General features: G+C 37.4%; 3 protein-coding genes across 3 annotated transcripts; 2 read left to right on the top strand and 1 right to left on the bottom strand.

Moving 5' to 3' along the window:
- Positions 1 to 16148: 16148 nt before the first annotated feature.
- Positions 16149 to 17654, bottom strand: LOC149932619 (sterile alpha motif domain-containing protein 3-like). The gene is made up of 7 exons (XM_090157152.1): positions 17626 to 17654; positions 17490 to 17583; positions 17260 to 17421; positions 16981 to 17190; positions 16848 to 16913; positions 16731 to 16767; positions 16149 to 16420 (listed from the first exon to the last, which is right to left on the bottom strand). Exons 1-7 carry the CDS (start codon positions 17652 to 17654, stop codon positions 16149 to 16151), a joined length of 870 nt encoding a protein of 289 aa, XP_090013278.1.
- A 143-nt stretch (positions 17655 to 17797) lies between these two features.
- On the top strand, positions 17798 to 18433 carry LOC149932618 (uncharacterized). The gene has a single exon (XM_090157151.1). It carries the CDS (start codon positions 17798 to 17800, stop codon positions 18431 to 18433), a length of 636 nt encoding a protein of 211 aa, XP_090013277.1.
- A 199-nt stretch (positions 18434 to 18632) lies between these two features.
- Positions 18633 to 19277, top strand: LOC149932617 (uncharacterized). The gene has a single exon (XM_090157150.1). The coding sequence runs from the start codon at positions 18633 to 18635 to the stop codon at positions 19275 to 19277; it is 645 nt and encodes a 214-aa protein (XP_090013276.1).
- Positions 19278 to 23540: the final 4263 nt, after the last annotated feature.

Genomic DNA, 23540 nt, shown 5'->3' with positions numbered 1-23540 from the left:
TTGAGTGGAGATTCCATCAACCTCTCCAAATCAGGCACGATACTATCTTGTAACCTTTCAAGATCAATATCCTTGATACGAATTGCATTCGAATCATTCTCCAGGACAAGATCACCAATTTCAAAGAAAATGTATTTGTGATCACTGCAAGTTTCCTCGTTGCTGACACGCCATTCAATTACTCTACTCGCAATTGCCATACTGGATACCGTGAGATCCACCCAACTCTAACCATTAACGGTCCAGAACGTCGGGCCACTACCCGGATCGTTCTCGACATTCATATCAAACGAGTTGAACAAGTCGATTAACAACCTACCCCTCTCATCGTGATGCTTTGATCCCCAAAGCGCGTGATGGGCGTTAAAGTCACCACACAAGATAACCTTTTTTCCACTCTGCACTCCCAATTGATTCGCAATCTTATCGATATGGAACTCAATGTCATCGCTTGGTGGTATGTAAATGGAGAACAGGCATAAGCTTAGATTCCCCAGAATCACATCCACCACAACCATGTGAGAGTCTTCGTAGAGCACGATCACTTGTGCCTGAGAGTTGAAGACAGCTATAGCTGCCTTTGGATTGTCCTGGGAACAGACGATCCTTGTTCCCATGGGTAGACCAATTACCCGACCGTTAATTGCATATGGTTCCTGTAGTAAGGCAATGTCTATAGAGCCTTCCTGGCAACATTGTCTAAGCGCAGAGGTTTCATTCTTGCCCTTGCCTAAGTTGACCTGCAGACCCCTCCAGCACCCAGTTAACACCACCCTTTCTGTTCCTCAGCGATAACTTAGGGACAATATCCGTCTCCTTGCAGGAGAGCTTATTATTACTTATAAGCTTAGCAACAATTTCTTCCTTCACGATGTCCTCATCAACACCGTAAAGGATAACCCTAGGGTTATTGAGCTTTGGAGCTCTCACACTCACTTTGTCTGCCAAGGCAGCACAATCGCTGATTCCCTTCTTCATATCCTCAGCGGTTTTAACCTGTATCACCAGACCCTCGTTCCTGCAGGACCGGACACTCTGAACACTTATTTCTAGTTTGGAGGGATCAACCTCCTTCTCTAGTCTCTTTTTGAGAGAACTAGAAGTCTCACCTTGCTCTGTGGGATAGAGCAGTACCACATTTTTACCCCTTGGTGGGACTTTTGGTCCCACTTTCTTAACGGTGGACTTCTTCCTGCCCTTGGAAATTTCAGGAACCTTTGAACTTACGTTACTGGCTGCAACAGTAGCGAAGCTCATTTTCTGCTATCTGAGATCTTTCACAGTCTCATTAAGTTGTTCAAAAGCACCCTGCACCCTAGCAAGTTCCAGGTGACTGGCATATACCATGGTCTCCACCTTTTTGAAAACCGTTCTGATCTTCTGTGCAACTGCCATTTGCACTTTATTGTCCTTGTTGCAAAGGACTTTATCTAGGGCGAGGAATTCCCTAGCGAGTGTAACTTCGACACTCTCTTTAACCGCCTCTTCTACCTCTGGAAAGTCATTTCGAGGTCGCTTGGACCTCTGGAAGACAACGTCTTCCGAATCGGAAATTTCTTGAAACTCGAGGAATCCAGTTTCAAGATAGTTGTTTTCGTGAGCCATAAAGAAAAACAAAACATTTCATCAAACCCACTCACCGCCCACCATGGAGCCCTACATGGGTATCTTGCAAGCAAGATAAGTGATATGAGAGAGATATACCCAGGCACGGATAACTAGCAGTACCACGATGCCCAGTCTACAGTCGAACTACCTCATAACGAAGCGAAAGGCAGTCTCGATTTCCCTCTGTTCCGCGTATCGCTTTCTCTTCGCCGCCCCGCCTTCGCCTTCCTTATTGACTAACGCGGGCCGTGGGAAAAAGCCCGAGAGAGAGAAGCTTGAAAACGAACGAACGAACCAAGTGGTTTTTATCATGGAGCTTCTATAGATTTTATCAGATAAATTCTGGATAAGCAGACGATTTTATCAGCTTACACTTTATTCCTGTTTTTGAGGAGTACAAAGTGTAACCCAAGTACGGTAATTATCTCCACCAGAACAAGCAAATTGTTTAATTTAGCTTAAAAGGTGTACACCTTTTGTTCCGGAACACCTGTGATTTTTGATTTGATTTGATTTGATTTATTGAGGCAAACAAAAGATACAGATCAATATTAGCACATAGTTACCACATGAGAACATACTCGTGCGTGGTAGGGAGGTATATATTATTTATCATTTTTATTCATAAGCAAAGGTATAAAGAAAATTATTTATCAATTTATAAATATATATAATTTTATAAAGAATGTGTTATAATAGCTACTTGTAGTTAGAGGCTTGCGCCGCCGCTAAACGCCGCCGCCGCCGATAATTTTGAACGCGCAGATTGCGCCGCCGCCGATTGTTCGAAAATCGGCGCACGCCGCCGCCGCCGCCGATACAAAGAACGGCGCGCCGCCCTTTCTTTTTTCTTTATAGACTTTTTTTGGTATATTAAGCTTGGTTTTCATTTACGCGAAAATAACTACATTTGAACACGACGTCGAACGTCAAATTTTGGTTTTCGGATTTCGGTCGACGCAGAGTATAGAATTTTCACTTCGCGTCAATAGATTCCAGCATTGCTATCTTGGCTATAGAGAGAGTCACTAATATAATAATAATAATCTTTAAATTTAAATGTTGCTTGGTTTATCGATATGTTTTCTAAAATTGCATTATAATAATCAGTGGCGGACTGGGTCTAATATTTTTTGGTTGCTAGGAGACTAAGGGTCCCAGATTTAACAACTATAACGCTACCATGTTTACGGAGGCCCACATCATGAACGGTCCATGGGATCCACGCCATCGGGCAGGTTACCTCTATGGCCAATCCGAGACTGATAATAATTTTTTACTTGAAATTCAATAAATGAAGCATTTGATATACTGCATTTTAGACGTCCAATACGTTTATAAAATCACATCATAATATCTTAAATTATATTTAAATGGACAATAACATATCAAAATAGCAATATGTATGTTCACCGTGCGATGATAACCTTCGGCAGCAAAAATGATATTATTCGTAACTCGGATTTATTTCTGATTGGAAGGCTCAGAGCGTCAGTGGCGTAGCCAGAATTTCGTCAAAGGGGATCCAAGAATGTTAATATTAAGAGGGGTGTCGAGAAGGGGGAGTTCGACATATTCAATTTTTGCAACCACTCAATTATCAGTTTTTTATATTTTCGGAAATTAGTACATTTTTTAATATTTTGGTTTAAATTATTAAATATTTTCGAACCTAAGTACGTGGCATGTTTTTAACCAATTGATTTAAAAGATCTCTCAGGAATTAAATTGCCTATTTCTTGAAATCTCGTATTGTAGGTTGTTACTTGATTTTCATTTTTTTTTTGTTTTTAAAAGTATATAATAGTATATCTTTCGCATATAACTGTCGAAACGAGAAGACCTTAAATTCACGAAACAATAAATTGATTTGATAATCATTGCCTTTCTTTAAACATATTCGTATAATTATCTTTTGTATTGTTTTTAATGGGTCTAAAATTGTTGTATATGTCCCTCCCCAGCCAACCACCCCGTACGACATTATAGACTGAATTAATGCAAAATATATTGTTTTTAGCCATGAAAGTGTTAAAACATTTCGGATTTCACGAAATTTGTAAAGGAAAAGTCTTATTTTGTTAACTATATAGGATATATGGTCTTTCCATTTTAAATTAGCGTCGATAATTATACCTAGGAATTTTACTTTATATACTCGTTTAAGTTGTAAACAGCTAGCGGTACAGCGCAAACAATTATTATAAGAGTTGTTATTATGTATTGTTAGTTTATGAGTTAGTTCAGGATTTCTAGAGGAGAAGCAGATATAATTGGTTTTATTAATATTAGGTGTTAATAAATCATCTCGAAGTTTAACATGAATTTCATTAATACACTTTTGAGCTATATAAAAAAACTTCATCCCAGGTAGAGCCTTCAAACAGGAGTGTAGTGTCATCAACAAAAGAAATTAGTTTTCCGTCAATTTTCATGTTTCAAATGTCGTTAATATAAATTAAAAATAACATAGGACCAATGATTTTCCCTTGTGGTATACCAAATTTCATTGAACGTGGGTTACTGAAATTTTTATTAATTTTTGTCACGGTTTCCCTTCGGTGTAGGTAACTCCTAAACCAATCTAAGGCTAGACCAAGGTTCCTAGAAAAAAGCTACGCTTACGATTGTGTTCCGTCCAGAGGTCTCACTTAAGCCTCGTCTGCGGCCACTCTTTTGTTATGGGTCTATTATTTTAGTATTCTTATCTAGGCAGGGGCGTAGGAACGTTCTAGAAGTTGGAGGGGGCAAAGTGAAACCAAAAGGGGTCTGGAGAATGTTTTTGAATTTTTAATGGAGTTTAGCTTCTCCCAATGCATTTGTACATTTTTCTACTATATACATTGGCGGGAAAAGATTGAAATTTAAACGCAGTTGAGGTTCTATAAGCTTTATATGCTTTTAAAATGATAATTTGAGCCTTGCGAAGATTTCAACTGACCAAAAAGTTGGAGGGGGCAATAACATTAGTTGCCCCTCCCAGTAAAATTCTAGGGAGGGGCATTGCCCCCCTTGCCCCCCCCCCTGTATCTAGGGCACTATATATTGTTTCAGTTAATTCTAATATAGCATCGTTTGTATTAAGTCCCTTTCTAAAGCCGAATTGGTGAGAAGATAAATATTTAGATTTTTCCAAAAAACTATTAAGTTGTTTTTTTCCAATTTTTTCAATAATTTTTGAAATATTACTCAAAAGAGCTATCAGTTCATACTTTCCAAGTTCAGTTTTTGTGAAAGATTTGAAAATTGGTATAATTATGGCGGTTTTAAAAGTATTGGGAAATACCCCAGAGGGCCCAGACGATAAAGACCAATTAATAATATGTGATAATGGCTTTGCGAGTACTTTATTTAATTTTTTAAGAATTTCGATACTTACATCATCGTGACCGTTAGATTTAGAATTATTTAGTGAATTTATAACATTCATAACGTCGTAAGGGGTTGTTGGCGAGAGGAACAGTGACATAGGATTTTTTTTATTCGAAGAAAAAAAGTCATTAAATGAGTTTGCTACGTCACCAGGGTGTAGATTGTATCATTAACTTTATTTTTTTCTATAGAGTAATGTTTTTTATAAATATTTGTAGCTTCATCTATCACTTTCTAGATTTTTTTAGGATCTTTATCGCTTTCGGTTTTAAAATAATTATTTTTTGTTAAACGTATAAGTTGGGTTAGTTTATTTCTATATTTTAGGTATTTTTTTTAAAAACCGATTAAATAGTTCTTTTTTGAGACGTTTTTCTAACGCTTCTCTTTTCCGGATTGACACAATTAAGGCAGAAGATATCCAGGGCTTTAACTTTAATTTTTATGAGAATTGAAATTGGATCGTCTATTAGAAGCCACTTTGATATGTGTTTTAAGAGTATTAACAAATATTTCTGAGGCTTTATTTACGTCGTTCTCATATAAAACAGAATTCCATGTCTCTTTTTCAATGATTTTAAATAAGTTTGTATAGTCGATTGAGTTAAAGGTTTTTAAGTGTAGTTTCTTTTGGTATTGTAGATCTTAGATATATTTATTAGGGTAGGGTAGTGATCTGTTATTTTAACCTTGTGGGTAGTGGTTATAATTTCATTGTTCATATTATGTTTGATAAAAAAATGGTCGATGCAGCTGCAAGAAGTATTCGTTTATCTGGTTGTATTGTTGATGCAGGAGGCAAAGCCTTCTTCATATAGTATTTATTTATTTTATTTGTTTATTTATTTGGTTATAATAACAAGGTCTACAAAGCCTGGGCGGAGGCTTATGTGTAAACATCAGGTCAGAGTAAAGCGTAGAACAATATAGATAGGAGGCGGTAAAAACTTAAGGTGTTTTTAAGAAATCAAATAGAAGGGCGCGAAATTTTGGATAGGATTTTTCAGTTACAATATTGTTGGGGAGTGAATTCCAGTCATTTATTACACTGTGGGAGAAAGACTTCAAACGGACATTAGATTGAGCTCTTGGTTTGGAAAGTTTTAAACTATGACCCCTGGTACCGGAGGAATTGCATGTAGAGAAATAGTCATTGAAATTTAGATCTAAATTATTATAAAAAAAATGTGGAGGAGGCTTAAATTATTGATTTTGTGGCGAGTTTGAACAGACGGAATAGATAAGGACTTTATAAGTATATTTAAGTAATTCCTAACTGTTTTATCTTCTGGTGTTAGACTGTTTATATTGATGTCACCGGTCCAAATTACATTTTTATTTACAGTAATTGTTGGAAGTTTTAAGTTTAAGTCATTAATAAAATCTGCCACATTATTATTAGGTAATTTGACATCAATACATTTTATCGTTACTCCTGATAAAGCAAAATCGTTTTCGAAGTAGGTTAAATTATCTATTATGTAAATAATGATTCGATCATTTTTTATTTATAGTGGTATTCGAGAAGACATGGTGGTATCCATTTATGGAGAATTCTATACAATTTAAGATTTTAAAAGATTATGTTAATATAATAACATCTAGGTCTATTTTAAGTGATTCTAAGTATAGTTCGTCGTAATGTGTTTATTACAAATTGTTTTACTTTTAGCGCAGTCAGCAGAGATAAGAGGGTTAAAGGGTAGAACCTGTGGGTGGTCCACTTTGTTAGTTTTTTGTTATTTATTTATGGGTTTTATTATCGTCTTAAATATAGTTGTAATAACGCAAATGCGTTTATTTAACGATTATTGATATAAGAGCTGCCGTTTAGTCAAGTGGCTCTCTGTGCTTTGTTGATGGTAAGGTTTTTGCTTCTTGTTAATACTTTTGGTGTGGATATTTGGATATCTACGAATTCTAACGCAGTCAATGATTTCCTGGGTGTGCGAGTCATTATAAGATATTGGAAATTGGATGGTATTGGTCTTTTTCATGCGGTATGTGTCACAACGTCAACTGGAAGTCTACGAGTGTTGAAATAAAATGAGCGTTAAACATGCGGCAAGTATTTCGTAAGCGAGAAAAATACAAATACCATCTGTAGATATTTCTTTCATTAAAATTTGCTTCGTATTATATTCAACTGATAAACTTGTACTGTAAAAAGGGTTAAATTCAATTGTGCATTGTTTTAGTACGTCTAACTCACTGTTGTAACTACTTAATTTATAATAATTTGAATAAATTAAAATCGGTTGTTTCGTCTCATTTATTTTAATTATAATTAAAATTTTATACCAGGCGGGATGGAACCGGGATTACGTTTTTAGTAAATAACTCTGAATTGCGGAGATATATCTTTGAGGATCATCTCGAGAAATTAATACCACTAGGGACAATTCTTCCGAGGAGAGGTATATTTTGGCAAGCTTGCCAACTTGCTGATTTTCATTCTCAAACTACGATGTACATAGCTCATTAATAATATTTTAAATAAACTTGTTTATGTCTGTAAAATAATCGTCTTTTTTGAAATCAACCCGTCATCGTCTGTCACGCCTTCATTTTGGTCCGTCGAGCTGGATCCCCATCACAACCGTTGAAGTTACACCTCAGCCGAGGGTATTCACTACTTACTTCGCGAAAAGCAGATTGGTGAGAGTTGTTAATTAAGCGAAGAAGCTGGTCAAATCCTTGTTACTCAGAATGGATGCCCTTCTCAGCAAAAGACGAGCGATAAAAGGTCAATTAACAAGACTGGAGATTGTCATACAGAAACATGCTATGAAACCTATGTCCGATAGTGCTATGAGAACATATCAGGACAAAGCCGACAAACTACAAAACGAGCTTGATGACTTACAATGCTTAATCGTAGACAAAAGCGACGATAGAAATTTCAACGACATCGAAACAGAATACAATCTACTTATCGAAAGAGCGGAAACAATCTGTTTTTTCTTCAATGAGCTGATGAGTCGACAGACAGCGATGAACACCATGTCTACAAAACAAACAACGTCGGACATTCGTCTTCCCAAATTAGAGCTACCACTATTCAGCGGAAACTACGTGGAATGGTTGACGTTCCATGACTTATTCACCGCCACTGTTCACAATTCATCGTTGTCCGGAGCCCAGAAACTGCAGTACCTGAAAACGTCGCTACGAGGGGAAGCCGCCTTGCTAATAGAATCCATTCCTATAACCAACGGAAACTACATAGAAGCCTGGGAAATTATCCTCAACCGGTACAATAATACGAGAGAGGTCATCGACGCGCATATCAAGCGTCTATTCAACCAGCCAGCGGTCCGGGAGGAATCGGCATCTGCGATTCGTTGCCTCATCGACACCACTAGCGAATGTATACGAGCTTTAAAGGTTTTGAATGAGCCAGTGGATCAATGGGATGCAATCCTCTTGCACATAGTCAAGGAAAAACTCGACCCAGAGTCTCGCAGACAATGGGAACTCACAAGGAGACGACTCGAGGTGGCTCTCACCGATTTGGTTCAAAGTTGGAGGATTGTTAGACCTAGATGTAACATGAAACCCGTTAAAGGGAAAAGGTACGCTGGGCTTCCGTTTTGCCATGGCAACCAAAAATGTTTTTGAAAACATAAAATAAGAAAAAGTCAATGTAAAATAACATGCGAAAATGACAAATTCTAAGCAAAACTTCAATTAATCAAAAAAAATTATTTAAAAAAGAATAAAAAAATAGTAAATTTAACATTTTTGGATTACTTTGGACAAATAGGGGGGAATAAAAACCATTTTGGGTGAACTCGAGCAAATTTGAATAAATACGTCGAAATTTTGAGTATAATACAAAATATTTGTAAAACTTATGCCGTGATAACTGCCATCTAGGAGCAACAAACACAAGGAGAACGCAGCTAGCCTTAAACACGCTAACGAAGGGTTGTGTACGAATTTCATTGGACGAGCGTCACGAGCCTTTACGATGAACGTTTTACGGGCGGGGGGAAGACAATTTCCGAATTTCCCCCTTCTGACGGCAGCAGGCGCTAAAGCGTCTAGCCAATGAAAAATGTACACGAGAAAATCCACGACTTTTGATGGGTTGCGTTCTCCTTGTGTGGGGTGTTGTGTTTGTTGCTCCTAGCTGCCATATATTTTCGCTAATAAATCTTAAAATTTCTACATTACATTATCTGAACGATGTAAACAGATTTTTAGATTTTGATTGAAAAACGACGCCATTTTATAAAATGGCGATTACAAATATAAATCATGGTGTAATAATTTAGGTAATTTGTATCCGATTAACCTAAGATTTTCTACGTTACATTACCTGCCCGAATGAATTCGTACTTTAGATTTTTATAGAAATCCGACACCATTTTGGAAAATGGCGGATATCAATAAAACTCATAGTAGTAGGGTTTTCGAGCGGGTCCCAAAAGGCACAGTGGAAGGCCTCCTCCCGTTCCACCCATTCCACCCATTCTTCCCATTCCACCCATTCCACCAGGGAGTATACAGTGGAAGGCCACCTCCCGTTCCACCCATTCCTCCCATTCCACCCGTTCCACCCATTCCGCCCATTCCACCAGGGAGTATACAGTGGAAGGCCACCTCCCGCACCGACCGCACCTCCCGCGACTATAGTGGTAAATACTTAAGTGGTGAACAGCCAAAGGCAGGGGTGATGATGAAGGGTAAATACTTAGGTGGTGAACGTACAAAGGCAGGGTGATGCTGGTGGTGAACGTACAAAGGCAGGGTGGTGCTGAGTGGTGAACTAGCAACGCTAGGCTACCACTGGTGGTGAATTTCAAATTCTTCGAGAAGGATGACGTCCCAGGGGGCCAGGACCATCATGCTTTTTCAGCGGTTCTGAAGTGAAACGATAAACTTATTACTTTAAAAACCTTTTTAAATTAAGAATTTTGTAAATGCATGGTCGCTAGAATAGTCTGTAACGCTAAACAACATTTATGAATAAAAACTATTTGATTTTGGGAAAATGTGTCATTCTTTAAAATGGATTTCAGGTTGCAACATCCTTTTAACGGTCTGATCGCAGGTGCGACTCAGTCGGGAAAATCCTTTTTCGTGGCTAGTCTTATCAAATATAAAGATACGTGTATTTCGCCCCCACCAGAGAGAATTATATGGTGCTATACGGAATATCAGCCCATACTGTTTAATTCGGTATTAGATGATACACCTACAGTTGAATTTCACGAAGGATTATTAGACGTGAATATTTTAGACCCAAATTTTGTTATTCTTGATGATTTACTTTGTGAAATATCAAATAACAAGGATGTCACGAATTTGTTTATAAGAGGTTCTCATCATAAAAACACGTCGGTTTTTGTACTTATGCAAAATTTGTATTATCCTGGGAAGGAAATTAGAACGTTAAATTTAAACGCGCACTATCTGATAATTTTCAAGACACCACGTGACAAATCGGCGATATTTCATTTGGCTAGACAGATTTATCCAACTAACAGTAAATATGTCATCGACGCCTTTCATCAAGCAATTGCTAGAGACTTTGGGTATTTATGGGTGGACTTGAAACCAACTACGTCAGATGATCACAGACTAAGAACCGGACTTATACCAAGTGAAGAAGCTGCCGTTTTTATCCCAAAATGAAGATAATTCATAATCATAAGGAGTTTTTAAAATATCTGTCTACGTGTAATTCGTGTCAGAGAAATGCTGCCATCAAATATGCTAATAACGACGCGATTAAAGCTATTGTGGAATCTTGTATAAATGTTCTGCGTGCATGGCAATGTGAAACTGTCAGATGATCATAAGAAGCGATTGAAGCGACATTGTCATATTTTGCGGAAGATATCTAAACCCAATACAATCGCAAAACGGAAAAAGATATTAATACAGAAGGGAGGATTTTTATGGGTGGACTTGAAACCAACTACGTCAGATGATCACAGACTAAGAACCGGACTTATACCAAGTGAAGAAGCTGCCGTTTTTATCCCAAAATGAAGATAATTCATAATCATAAGGAGTTTTTAAAATATCTGTCTACGTGTAATTCGTGTCAGAGAAATGCTGCCATCAAATATGCTAATAACGACGCGATTAAAGCTATTGTGGAATCTTGTATAAATGTTCTGCGTGCATGGCAATGTGAAACTGTCAGATGATCATAAGAAGCGATTGAAGCGACATTGTCATATTTTGCGGAAGATATCTAAACCCAATACAATCGCAAAACGGAAAAAGATATTAATACAGAAGGGAGGATTTTTACCGTTACTCTTAGCACCACTTCTTTCAATTGTGAGCAGTGCGGCAGGCGCGGCTATAAGTAGAGCTATCAAAAATGGCTAGAAAGATGATCCTAGTTCCCGAAGACGTGTATCGACGACTTAATTCGCAACCAAAACTTGACGAAAACTTGGATACGAAAGTGGTTTTAAATAATCAAAATCTTAATCAGTCACAAAAAGTAGAGCTGTACAACCATTTATTACAACGTAACAAAAGAACTAAGAAAGCGAAACTCGTTGAAGAACCGAAAAGAAAGAAAGACTGGTATTTGGAAATAGCTATCGCGATACGAGATTCACATCTTAAGCCCGTCATTGCTTTGTACAAGTGGATTGAAAGAAACCGTAAAATTGAATGGTCTACCAGTGGTGAACTTTTTTATAAAGAACGCCCTATAGTTAGATCTAATATCATGGACATTTTACACGAATCAGTTAAAGTATACAAAACCAAACCGAAACACGAAATTGTTGGATTGGATAAATTTTATGAATTGCTATCAAAGGAAATTGTTCCCAAATCACTTGTAAAAAATAAATTCCCCTTTGAATCCCCCATTGATAATGTAGCTATTATTTCTAACGATTCACCAGAGAAGGTATACGATGATTCAGATTATTTTCCCCCAAGTCCCGAATCAATGTATGGCAATGGATTATTGAGTTGGATAAATTTGAAATAAAGAATATAATCATACATCAGGTTTCAGTTCTTTCACTTACGTTTTCGACTTCAACATGGAAGGAGGCATCGATCCTACTCCGTCTGGGTTGATAACCTCTTTATTTGTTTCTTATTTAAAATCACCTAAAGTTATTACTGCGTTTTTGTTATTATTTATTATTATCGTTTTTGAGCTATTTGATTTCGCGTACTGGTATCACGAACGGAAACTGAACTGTACGATGAATGGATAGGCTTGAAGAAATATACTTTAGTGTAAAGGACCCCGGAAGTTATGGTGGAATACACGGTCTTTATCGGGCTACCAGAGCAAAGGGTCTTAAAGTTTCCATAAATGACGTTCAGGAATTTCTAAAACGTCAGGATACGTATACTTTACACAAGCCGATAAAACATAAATTCAGAAGAAACAAGACAATAGTGTATGGGATAGACGAACAATGGATATCGATATCTATTATGTTGTATAGACGTATTTAGCAAATACGCTTTCGCTGTAGCTGCCAAGGATAAGAAAGGAACGACCATACTTAAGGCTTTTAAATCAATCTTGGAATCAGGTCGAAAACCAAAGATTGTACAATCAGACCACGGGAACGAATTCCTTTGCAAGGAGGTACAACGGGAATTAAAACGTCGAGGTATCAAGCTTTTCGCTACCCATTCGGAGGTGAAAAGTAGCATCGTAGAGCGGTTTAATCGCACCTGGAAAAGTCGTATGTACCGTTATTTCACGCAAAACGATACGCATAAATACATCGACGTATTACCGGATTTGTTGGACGCTTATAACAACAACTACTACAAATAAATTAAATGTAAACCAGTTGAAGTGACGAGTGAAAATTCAAACAAGTATGGCAAAATTTATACGGGAAAGTTAATTTTTCCCCTCCCGTTTCATCCCCTTTTGACGTTGGTGACTTGGTTCGAATTAACAAGAATAAAAAACTTTCGAAAAGGGTTACAAAGCCAATTATACCGAGGAAATATTCAAAGTAGTGCAATGCATACTAAGAGACCCTCCGGTATATAAACTGGAGGATCTGAAGACTGAGCTCATTTCGGGTGTGTTCTACAAGGAGGAAATACAGAAAATCGGGAAAGACCTCGAAAACTGCTTATTTAAAATCGAAAAAGTTCTAAGGAAAAGAACAAAACCAGACGGAACTAAAGAACTATTTTGACTCTTGGGTGCAAGAAATTGTTACCGTCCGACTCTTCTATGCGCTATTTCAAAAACAACACTATAAGCAAGTTCAGGACGTATTTACCAGAATGCATACGGCTCGAGGGAGCTTACGAAGTTGGACTTGCTGAAATCAGTTACCCAAGAACTTGGAATAACGTTCAAGAAGAATGTATAGTTCGAATTTGGAAAACTATGTCTCTACCGGATTCCTTAGAAGAATCAAAGACTAAAACACCTAAGACACTGAGAAAACACACTGACATAGAAAATTTCAACGAAGTAATGGATTTCGTTAATATATTAATACCACCAGGATATTACGGAGTTGAAGATTTACTGGAAATCATGACTACTGATGACGACGGGTGAAATATTAGCTCTAGAGTCAAGTTATATTACAACAAACCAAACCGTCGTGTTATTGTTGAACTTTATGAAATGAACCAAGTTTACATACCACATGAAATCGCCATCATATTAGGATTCACGAGAACTCCAGGCCAAGATGTAACTGTAGTTACTTCCATGACGGCGCCTTTTAGCTGTGATATGGACGCTGGGTTACATTCTCTGTTCATATACTCGGACATTATACAAAGTCGATCGGTTGGAGATTCAGATGTTCCATTATTACATATTATAAGTATTCAAGGAAAAGATGGAGACACTGTTGAAAAAGAGTTTTCACGACCACATTATATGCCTATCGCGAATAACAATTTTCAAACCATTGAAATTAATATTATGAGTGAAATGGGTCAGCCTGTACATTTCGAACGAGGAAAAGTTCACGTCACTCTTCATTTTAGAACCCGAAGAACATGGGCTTATCTATAAAATCAGGTGTAAAATCTTTCTTCTGTTCATTTGTGGTTAGCGAGTCAAAGGAGAAACATGTCTCCACGTAATCTAGATCACGTTTCTGTAAACGATTATAATAACTATTACTTAAATCAAATTGGACACGGATCAATTCTGGTATACCGTGGAGTAGCCGTGCAAAGAGGATATGGTCTTGGAAATATATTAGCCTCGGCATTTTGGTCTGCCATGCCTTTACTCAAAAAAGGTGCCACATTCCTTGGTCGAAAATTTTTAAATACCGGAGCCAAAATTGCTTCCGACGTCTCGAGTGGTGTGTCTATTAAAGACGCGTTAAAATCTCGGGGGAAAGAGGAGGGGAAATAAACCTTAAGAAGAGCCGCCGAAGCAGTGAGTAGACTTAGTGGAAATGGGCGTAAAAGGAAACGTAAAACGTCTCCCATCATCAGTTCAGTTCGAACCAGGAAGAAGAAAAGACGTTCTCTGCTTCAGTCTGATATATTCTCGTAATCATCATCATTGAACAATGTCGTTAGCCCACCCCAGTTCGCAGAACAGCATTAGCTCGGAACTTGATTTATTTAACGTGCCTTATACTCAAACTGGCATAATAGGAAGTCAATGGGTTAAATATAATCCAACATCAAACATAAATGAAAACCAAGCAATTATCTTTAGTATCGCAGAAAACTCGGAGACGTACATTGATTTGAAAAATACTTTACTTCAAGTTCAAGTGAAAATTGTGAAAGCAGATGGAACTCTACCAAAACCCGATATTCACGACGCTGTACACTCTAAAAAATATCCGTTAAAAAATGAATGATACAGCGTTCAATAGCTTGAAACTCTGGGGGTACGTTTTTTCAATCCAAACTGAACGGTAAACGGAGCGTTGAAAATTGCACGCCTAATTGGCGCTTATATTTGAATGACTCCAAGCATATTTGAATGCTCTAGCACTTTAAACTGAATGACATTTCATTCAATTTTGATTATATCTATATTCAAATATGCTTGCAAATTTTAATTTGAACGGTTAAACGTTCAACATAAAGCATTTTTCTAATCTAATAAGAATGCTTTAGGATTCAAATAAGAGAGTTATACCGTTCAAATAAGTGCGCTAATCTGTTCAACAGAGAGCTTAATTACGTTCAAATTTGATCGTTTTACCGTTCAAATAAGGGCACTTTTCTGTTCAACATAGAGCTTAATTACGTTCAAATTTGATCGTTTTACCGTTCAAATACGTGCTCTTTTCTGTTCAACATAGAGTATAATAACGTTCCAACTTGATTGTTTTACCGTTCAGATTAGATAGTTATACCGTTCAAATACGTGCTCTTTTCTGTGCAACATAGAGCATAATATCGTTCCAACTTGATTGTTTTACCCTTCAGATTAGAGAGTTATACCGTTCAAATAAGTGCACTTTTCTGTTCAACATAGAGCATAATAACGTTCAAACTTTATTGTTTTACCGTTCAGATTAGAGAGTTATACCGTTCAAATAAGTGCACTTTTCTGTTCAAACTTGATTGTTTTACCGTTCAGATTAGGGCGCTTCTCTGTTCAACAGAGAACGTAATAACGTTCAAATTACAGTGTTATACCGTTAAGAATAGTGCGCTTCTCGGTTTAACGGCGCGCGTTTTGACGTTCAAATTGGAGTGCTTTACAGTTTAGATTAGCTGGTCTTTCAGTTAAAAAAGGGAGTTTAAACATTCAAATGGGCACAGTTTTTCAATCACTTAAGCTAGGTTTAACGATCAAATCGGATAAATTTTGCGTTTAAATAGTTACGTTTTTCCATTCAAAAATGTGTTTCTTGTGCTAATGGGCGTATATTTGCGTTCGAATTGTCTGTTTTTACTATTCAAGAAAACATAGTAGCATTAAAATAAGCGCATTATTTACCTTAAATTGGGGTTGGATTAGCATTTAAATTATCGCGATTTTTGCACTCAAATAATCGCGATATTGCATTCAAATAATTTACAAATTGGATTTAACACACTCTGGCAATTGTAAACCAGCCATTAATAGTTGATCAAAAATTACATAAATACATATTACATCACAAATCCTTTATTTTAAAAACTTTCTTAAAGAAATTCCAAAAATTAAAAACTAACTTCAACGAAGTTACAATTAAATTTAGTTACAAAATCATTAATTAACGTTTAGAAAGTTTGTTTACAGCTTTACTGACAGCTTGAGACACTTTTGTTAAATCAACTTTAAAAACTATTTTTTGAAAATATTCTAGTGTTTTGGCTAGATCTTTAGGATATTCCATCTGGAAAGCATAATACGCCGAAAATAAAGATGTTACACCCATTAGTATAGAATCTATTTCAAAATGGATGCCCTCGACATGAACTTCAAACGTTGATGAAAATAAATCTTCGTCGGTAAACACTAGAGTGGGCGTGCTTTTTTTGGTTGCTAATCAAAGAAAAGATACTTTAAAATATGTACTAAATTAAACTTTCGAAACAATTAATTTACTTACTCCAATTGCGATCCAATATTCAAAATCGTCGTTGAAAATCGCAGGAAATAAAAGTAAGCTTGCTACGGTTTCTCTCTCTGAAATTTAGTAAAAGGAAAAATAAGTTTAAAAAATATTTAAATACAATTTCGCTACTTTACGAGGAAATACATTTTGGGTTAAATACAATGCTATAATATATAATAATTTCAAGTAAGGTTAAATTATATCGTTAGCAAGAGTAAACACTTCCAAAATAATTACCTTCAAAGGCCGTAAGACTTAAAACCTCTTCGCCATTCTTCAACAACGAATGCATTTTTTGACAGAAAGAATTTTTGGAATTTCGAGTTCAATTATTCGTTTTGCAATTGGTTTTACATGGTGCAGTAAAATCTTGTCCGCAGAAGCCCTGATATTTAGAAGCAGGTTAAACTCCTTTACGAGCTGAAAGAAAAAGAAAGTTTTATTAGAATTACAATAAAATTAGAATAGTAAATATTAATTTCTGTACCTGATTTCTTTCAAGTAAAATGGGAAATTTCTCAGTCATTAATTTAACTGTCAGCTCAAATGAAAGATTTTGCCTATAAACCGCCGTGCGAAACATCTTTTCTTCAATTAAACTTTCATTTCTTGAGGTTGAAGCCTTTCCTATCTCCTTGTTTAAAACTTTTAAATGATAAGTAATCGTGTCATCATCTTCGGCCATTCCTGACGCCATCTTAAAAGTTAAGTGTGTTATTAACCAAACCAAAAATATAAAAATAGAATTATAGGAAAATATAATTACCAGAGGGATTAGCCTTTTCTTTTTCAACTTAGAATTGCTGTTAGAAGACTCCAGAACCTTTCCTATTGCATATAGACCCTTCTTCGCCTTGATTTCTGGAACCTCTCGATTATTCAATCGTTCGTGACGAAATTTATTTTGCAAGGACGTTATCCAAGTTCCCTATTAAAGATATTAAAAATTAAAAATTCTCCTTTCTTGGTCATATTGAGTAAGTTCATGATACGTACATATCCGTTGGTAGACGCCAGTCTATCTCTTAGAAAGGGATGTTTTTCTATTAGAGAATCTCCTACTCTCTGATATTCAATTGTTGAAGGATACCTAAAAAATTAAAATATATTTTAACACAAGCTCACTGTAGACCGATAAGTTATTTGCAAAGGTTTTAGCATTTTATGGAGTTCACTGTCATAGAGGGTATTGTAGATAAACTTACCAAGTATATTTATTTATGTCTTCAAACAATGTGCTGACAATTTGACTAGAATATCAATTGCGAAGGTTCTGGGAACTTGAAGAAATATTTCCACGACCAATGTTAACTGCGAGCGAATTGCAGTGCGAAGAAAGCTTCATCAACAATTATCGTCGAAACGAAGAAAGTAGATACGTCGTCAGCCTCCCACTGAAGAATGGTCTTCGACAACTGGGGGATTCAAGAAAGATGGCTGTCCGAAGGTTTTTCTCTCTTGAAAGACGATTGCAAGCAAACCCGGGCCTGGCTCAACAATACCACGATTTTATTGACGAGTATCTCAAGCTTGGTCACATGAGGCCGGTCTTACCAGCTGAAGTTACAAGAACAAATAATTTTTATCTTCCAGATCATGCCGTAGTCAAGGAAAGTAGTAGCACAACTAAACTCAGAGTTGTATTCGACGTGTCTGCCAAATCCTATACCGGTGTCTCATTAAACGATTTACTGCTGGTGGGTCCAAAAACTCAAGAAAATCTAGTGGCACTACTACTTCGTTTCCGACTTCACACCGTGGCGGTTACAGCCGACATTGCCAAAATGTACCGCCAGGTTTTAGTACGTCCTCAAGATACCAACCTCCAGAGGATCGTTTGGAGAAGTAACGCGACAGAGCCGATTCGGGACTATCAACTTCTTACCGTTACATATGGTACCTTTTTTGGCCACGAGAGTACTCAAACAACTTTCACTTGACGTAAAGGACAAGTACCCTATAACATCTCGTACACTGGCAGAAGATTTCTACGTCGATGATCTGATGTCAGGTGCCGAATCTACAGAAGAAGCTCTAAACTTGCAATAAGATCTATTACAAGCCACAGGCGAAGGGGGATTTCAACTGCGAAAATGGTCGTCTAACGATTCACCGTTGCTCCATTCATTATCCGCTGAAATGCGTGAATGTCCAGGATCACTGAAAATAGACATCGATGAATCAGTTAAAATCCTGGGTCTTCTATGGACACCGGGAGCAGACTTCTTCTCTTTCTCTGTATTCGTTTCAAACGACAAAAAAAAATTGGTAACGAAACGAATAATTCTTTCCGAAACAGCCAAGGTTTTCGATTCTCTGGGGTTGCTGTTGCTGTCTCCAGTGACCATCCAAGCGAAATTATTACTTCAAGATCTTTGGAAGCTGAAGCTGGGCTGCGACGATCAGGTACCTGAACCTATCACTAACAGATGGGAAACGTTCCAGTCGGAACTTCCAGAAATCGAACCACTCGCCATCCAACGTCACATATCGCAACGACGAGCGAGTGGTATCAGTCTACAGGGTTTCTGCGATGCCTCAGAAAAAGCGTACGCCGCCGCAGTCTACTTAAAAACACAGGACTGTAACGGAGCTATCAAAGTACAGCTCATTGCGGCAAAGACCAAAGTGGCCCCGTTAAAGCAAGTATCTCTACCAAGGCTCAAACTATGCGGAACTGTGTTACTCGTTCGGCTATTAAAGTTTATTTCAGATGCCTTGAAGATAACCATCTCAGAAATACATTGCTGGAGTGATTCCATGACTGTATTGGCTTGGCTATAATCACCTCCACAGAGATGGAAAACGTTCATAGCCAATCGAGTATCTGAAGTCCAAACTACCTTGCCCCAAGCGCAATGGCATCGTGTAAAGGGAGTATGTAATCCTGCTGACTGTGCGTCGCGCGGCATCTCAGCGATTCAATTAATACAACACGCGTTATGGTGGAACGGTCCCAATTGAATGAGGACTTGTCCGACTTTCAAGGAGACAACCATACCTCTTGATACCGAAGACTGTATATTGGAAGCTCGGCCATTGTTCACAATGGCAAACCACTACACCATAGACACGACGCTACTCGATACATACTCGTCCTTTATCCGGTTGATCCACGTAACCGCCTATATACAACGATTCGCTAAAAACACCCATGGTCCGAAATTAAATAGAACTATTGGTCCATTAACAGCTGCAGAAGTTGATTCAGCGCTTAAACATTGGATAAAAGCATCGAAAAGCAAACTACTTACATTAAATCCGTTCTTGGATTCCGATGGAGTTCTCAGAGTTGGGGGACTAATCAGACACGCCAAGGTCAGTACGGATCAAGTTCACCCTATCATCCTGCCAAGAAGAAGTAAGTTAACCTACTTAATAATAACTCACGAACATCAAAAGTATCTCCACGCTGGTCCACAACTACTGATGACAGTCCTCCAATAATAATAAAATAATATTTAAAATATTATTGATGAACTATGTACATCGTAGTTTGAGAATGAAAATCAACAAGTTGGCAAGCTTGCCAAAATATACCTCTCCTCGGAAGAATTGTCCCTAGTGGTATTAATTTCTCGAGATGATCCTCAAAGATATATCTCCGCAATTCAGAGTTATTTACTAAAAACGTAATCCCGGTTCCATCCCGCCTGGTATAAAATTTTTATTATAATTAAAATAAATGAGACGAAACAACCGATTTTAATTTATTCAAATTATTATAATTTAAGTAGTTACAACAGTGAGTTAGACGTACTAAAACAATGCACAATTGAATTTAACCCTTTTTACAGTACAAGTTAATCAGTTGAATATAATACGAAGCAAATTTTAATGAAAGAAATATCTACAGAGGGTATTTGTATTTTTCTCGCTTACGAAATACTTGGCCGCATCTTTAACGCTCATATTATTTCAACACTCGCCTTTGATGATGATACCGTAGAATAGCTATATTCGACATCTGATAGTGGACGACTCGTAGACTTCCAGTTGATGTTGTGACACATACTGCATGCAAAAGACCAATGCCGTCCAATTTCCAATATCATATAATGACTCGCACACCCAGGAAATCAATGACTGCGTTAGGAATCGTAGATATCCAAATATCCACACCAAAAGTATTAACAAGAAGCACAAACCTTTGCATCAACAAAGCACAGAGAGCCACTTGACTAAACGGCAGCTCTTATATCAATAATCGTTAAATAAACGCATTTGCGTTATTACAACTATATTTAAGACGATAATAAAACCCATAAATAAATAACAAAAAACTAACAAAGTCGACCACCCACAGGTTCTACCCTTTAACCCTCTTATCTCTGCTGACTGCGCTAAAAGTAAAACAATTTGTAATAAACGCTTCCGCTTAAGCTGAGCTTATAATTTTCTTTAAACCGTAACATGTGGTAGAACGCTCGCCTGTCATGCAGGAGGGCGCGGGTTCGAATCCCGCCCGATGCGATCGCAAATTGGTACTAAGACGAATACCGTGAACATTTGGTGGCCACCCTGCCTTATGGACGTTGAGACGTTTATCGTAACCCTCAGAATACAGTCCGTCCGAAAAGTCAATACATAGACGTTGGAGAGTAGATCGCAAACGAAACACAAACATCACAAAAACACAACACGTCACAAGTGCACAATACACATCCACATTACAATCGCAACATCTCGAAAAAACTACCAAGTCACAACTGTCGTGACAGTGAGCGTTGACGAACAAAACACCAAAAAACCCCAAACGCAAATATTGTCCGTTAACGCTCACCATCACGGCAGTTTTGCCACAATTTAGTGGCAGTGATTACGCATTACGGTGATTACACAGACACGGTGATTGTATAACCCCTCCTAGGTTACATAGTACCCTCGGAGAGGTAGAAAGTGAGTTTCAACAAGTTGGCTAGCCAAAATATACCTCTCCTCGGAAGAGTTTTTAATTTTGAGTGAAGCGTAACTGTATCCGTGGTTCTGCGGTAGAACGCTCACCTGTCGTTCAAGAGTGCTCGGATTCGAATCCCGGCCAATTAAAAAATTATACTACACCCAATGACAAAAAGAGGGCGCTTTTGGAAAAACCTTTTCCCTGATTCTAAGAAACTGCGTACGCAGCGATTACCCTTTGCCTCGAAAATGCGAACGCGTTTGCAGCCCGGACAGACCCACAGACAGACACGGTGATTGTAATACCCCTCCAGGGTACAAAGTACCCTCGGAGAGGTAAAAACCGCACAGCCTTCTATCGACTATAAATAATACTATTAGGATGTTACCTTTCACAACAAAAGGGAACCTAAGTTTACGTCATAGGTCATAGAGGTTACGTTAAGGCGTGAAGTCAAAGTACATTTTCGCCAAACATTATTAAAACTCACTCATTTCTTATTATATTTCACTACAATATTTTTCATGTAATAATAGGTTCAAATAGATTATAATAGAGATAAACAAGTTGGCAACCTTGCCAAAATATACCTCTCCTCGGAAGAATTTGCCCTTGGGCGTATTAACTACTGGACACGGCCCTCAACAATATTTCGCCATATTCAAAACGTCTTCCAGAAAAACCCAATCCCCGTTCTATCCCAACCAGTTGAATATATTTTTATTATAATTATAATAAATATTACAAATGTTATTGCCTTAAACAAATTTCCAATATCAATAGAACAAAAACCAACTTTAGACCAAAAAGGTTAATAAATGAACAAAGCAACAAAATGAGAAATAGAATATACAACATTTTAAATTATTAGAACACTCACGAAACGAAAAATATATATACCAAAACCAACCCATTGTATTATAGGTCTTAAACAACCAAGTAACAAGTTAATTAAAGTTAATCAAGAAAAAGTCAATCTAAATTCCCACAGTAATGAACATTGTATTAGCAGAAATAATCAATAAAAATATATAATAATAACCCAATCAAACAACAAGGTAATTCAAATACTTAGAAATCCAGAAAATGTCAATTCATATACCCAAGGTAAAGAAAATTGTAATAGAAAAAATCAAAAACACCTTAACGTTAACAATTCCCGGCTTATAACGCACACAAAAACCCTTAACTGAATAGTGAAGGCTAAACAACAGTGCATATCTCAAAATAACGAAAAAAACAAACTTAACCACATTAATGAAAATGTATCACACATTTGAAGCAGATAAGAAAACACGTAAAATAAATTACGAAGTTACGAGTAAAGTAAGCAAAAAGCGCGTTGTATACCACTTGAAATTGTATTCATAAATGACCCTTAACGGTTCAAAAGTACCGATAGACAAAAAACTAACTAAGTGGACCACCCACGGGTCCTACCCTTTAACCCCCTTATCTCTGCTGACTACGCTAAAACAAGATTTGACCTTTATAATTACATACGTAAACAAGTTGGCAAGCCAAAATATACCTCTCCTCGGAAGAGTTTTTAATTTTCAGTGAAGCGTAACTGTATCCGTGGTTCTGCGGTAAAACGCTCACCTGTCGTGCAAGAGGGCTCGGGTTCGAATCCCGGCCGATTAAAAAGTTATACTACACCCAATGACAAAAAAAGGGCGCTTTTGGAAAAACCTTTACCCTGATTCTAAGAAACTGGGTACGCAGTGATTACCCTTTGCCCCGAAAATCCGAACGCGTTCGCACGCCAGACAGACAGACACGGTGATTGTAATACCCCTCCAGGGTACAAAGTACCCTCGGAGAGGTAAAAATGTAAGACTTTTAAAACTATTAATATACTCTTTTCAGTGAAGCGTAACATGTATCGGTGGTTCTGTTACGCAGGTGGACTCGGGATCGAATCCCGCCTGATACTAGCACAAATTGATAAAGAGACGTATACCGTGAACATTTGGAGGAAACCCTGCCATCTGGACGTTGAGACGTTTACCGTAACCCTAAGCACTCGGTCAATGCCATAAGTCAAAAATTCATCACGTACAATCGCAATTCGCAAAAGAAAATTATACTACACCCAATAACAAAATGAGGGCTCTTTTGGAAAAACCATTTCCCTAATTCCAAGA

This window comes from Leiobunum rupestre, chromosome 8, assembly GCF_980474605.1.
Source record: "Leiobunum rupestre chromosome 8, qqLeiRupe1.1.hap1, whole genome shotgun sequence".
Lineage (NCBI taxonomy): Eukaryota > Metazoa > Arthropoda > Arachnida > Opiliones > Sclerosomatidae > Leiobunum > Leiobunum rupestre.
The sequence above is the reverse complement of the archived record's forward strand: the minus strand, read 5'-3'. Positions and strand labels throughout refer to the sequence as shown.

Excerpts from the sequence above, each read along its gene's own strand:
- LOC149932619 (XM_090157152.1), bottom strand. The coding sequence starts at position 17,654 with ATGCTAAAACCTTTGCAAATAACTTATCG. Across the intron at positions 17,584-17,625 it reads CCTTTGCAAATAACTTATCG|GTATCCTTCAACAATTGAAT; the intron begins GTCTACAGTGAG and ends TTAATTTTTTAG. Across the intron at positions 16,421-16,730 it reads AAGTCTTACGGCCTTTGAAG|CAACCAAAAAAAGCACGCCC; the intron begins GTAATTATTTTG and ends TTCTTTGATTAG.
- LOC149932618 (XM_090157151.1), top strand. The coding sequence starts at position 17,798 with ATGTTAACTGCGAGCGAATTGCAGTGCGAAGAAAGCTTCATCAACAAT.
- LOC149932617 (XM_090157150.1), top strand. The coding sequence starts at position 18,633 with ATGCGTGAATGTCCAGGATCACTGAAAATAGACATCGATGAATCAGTT.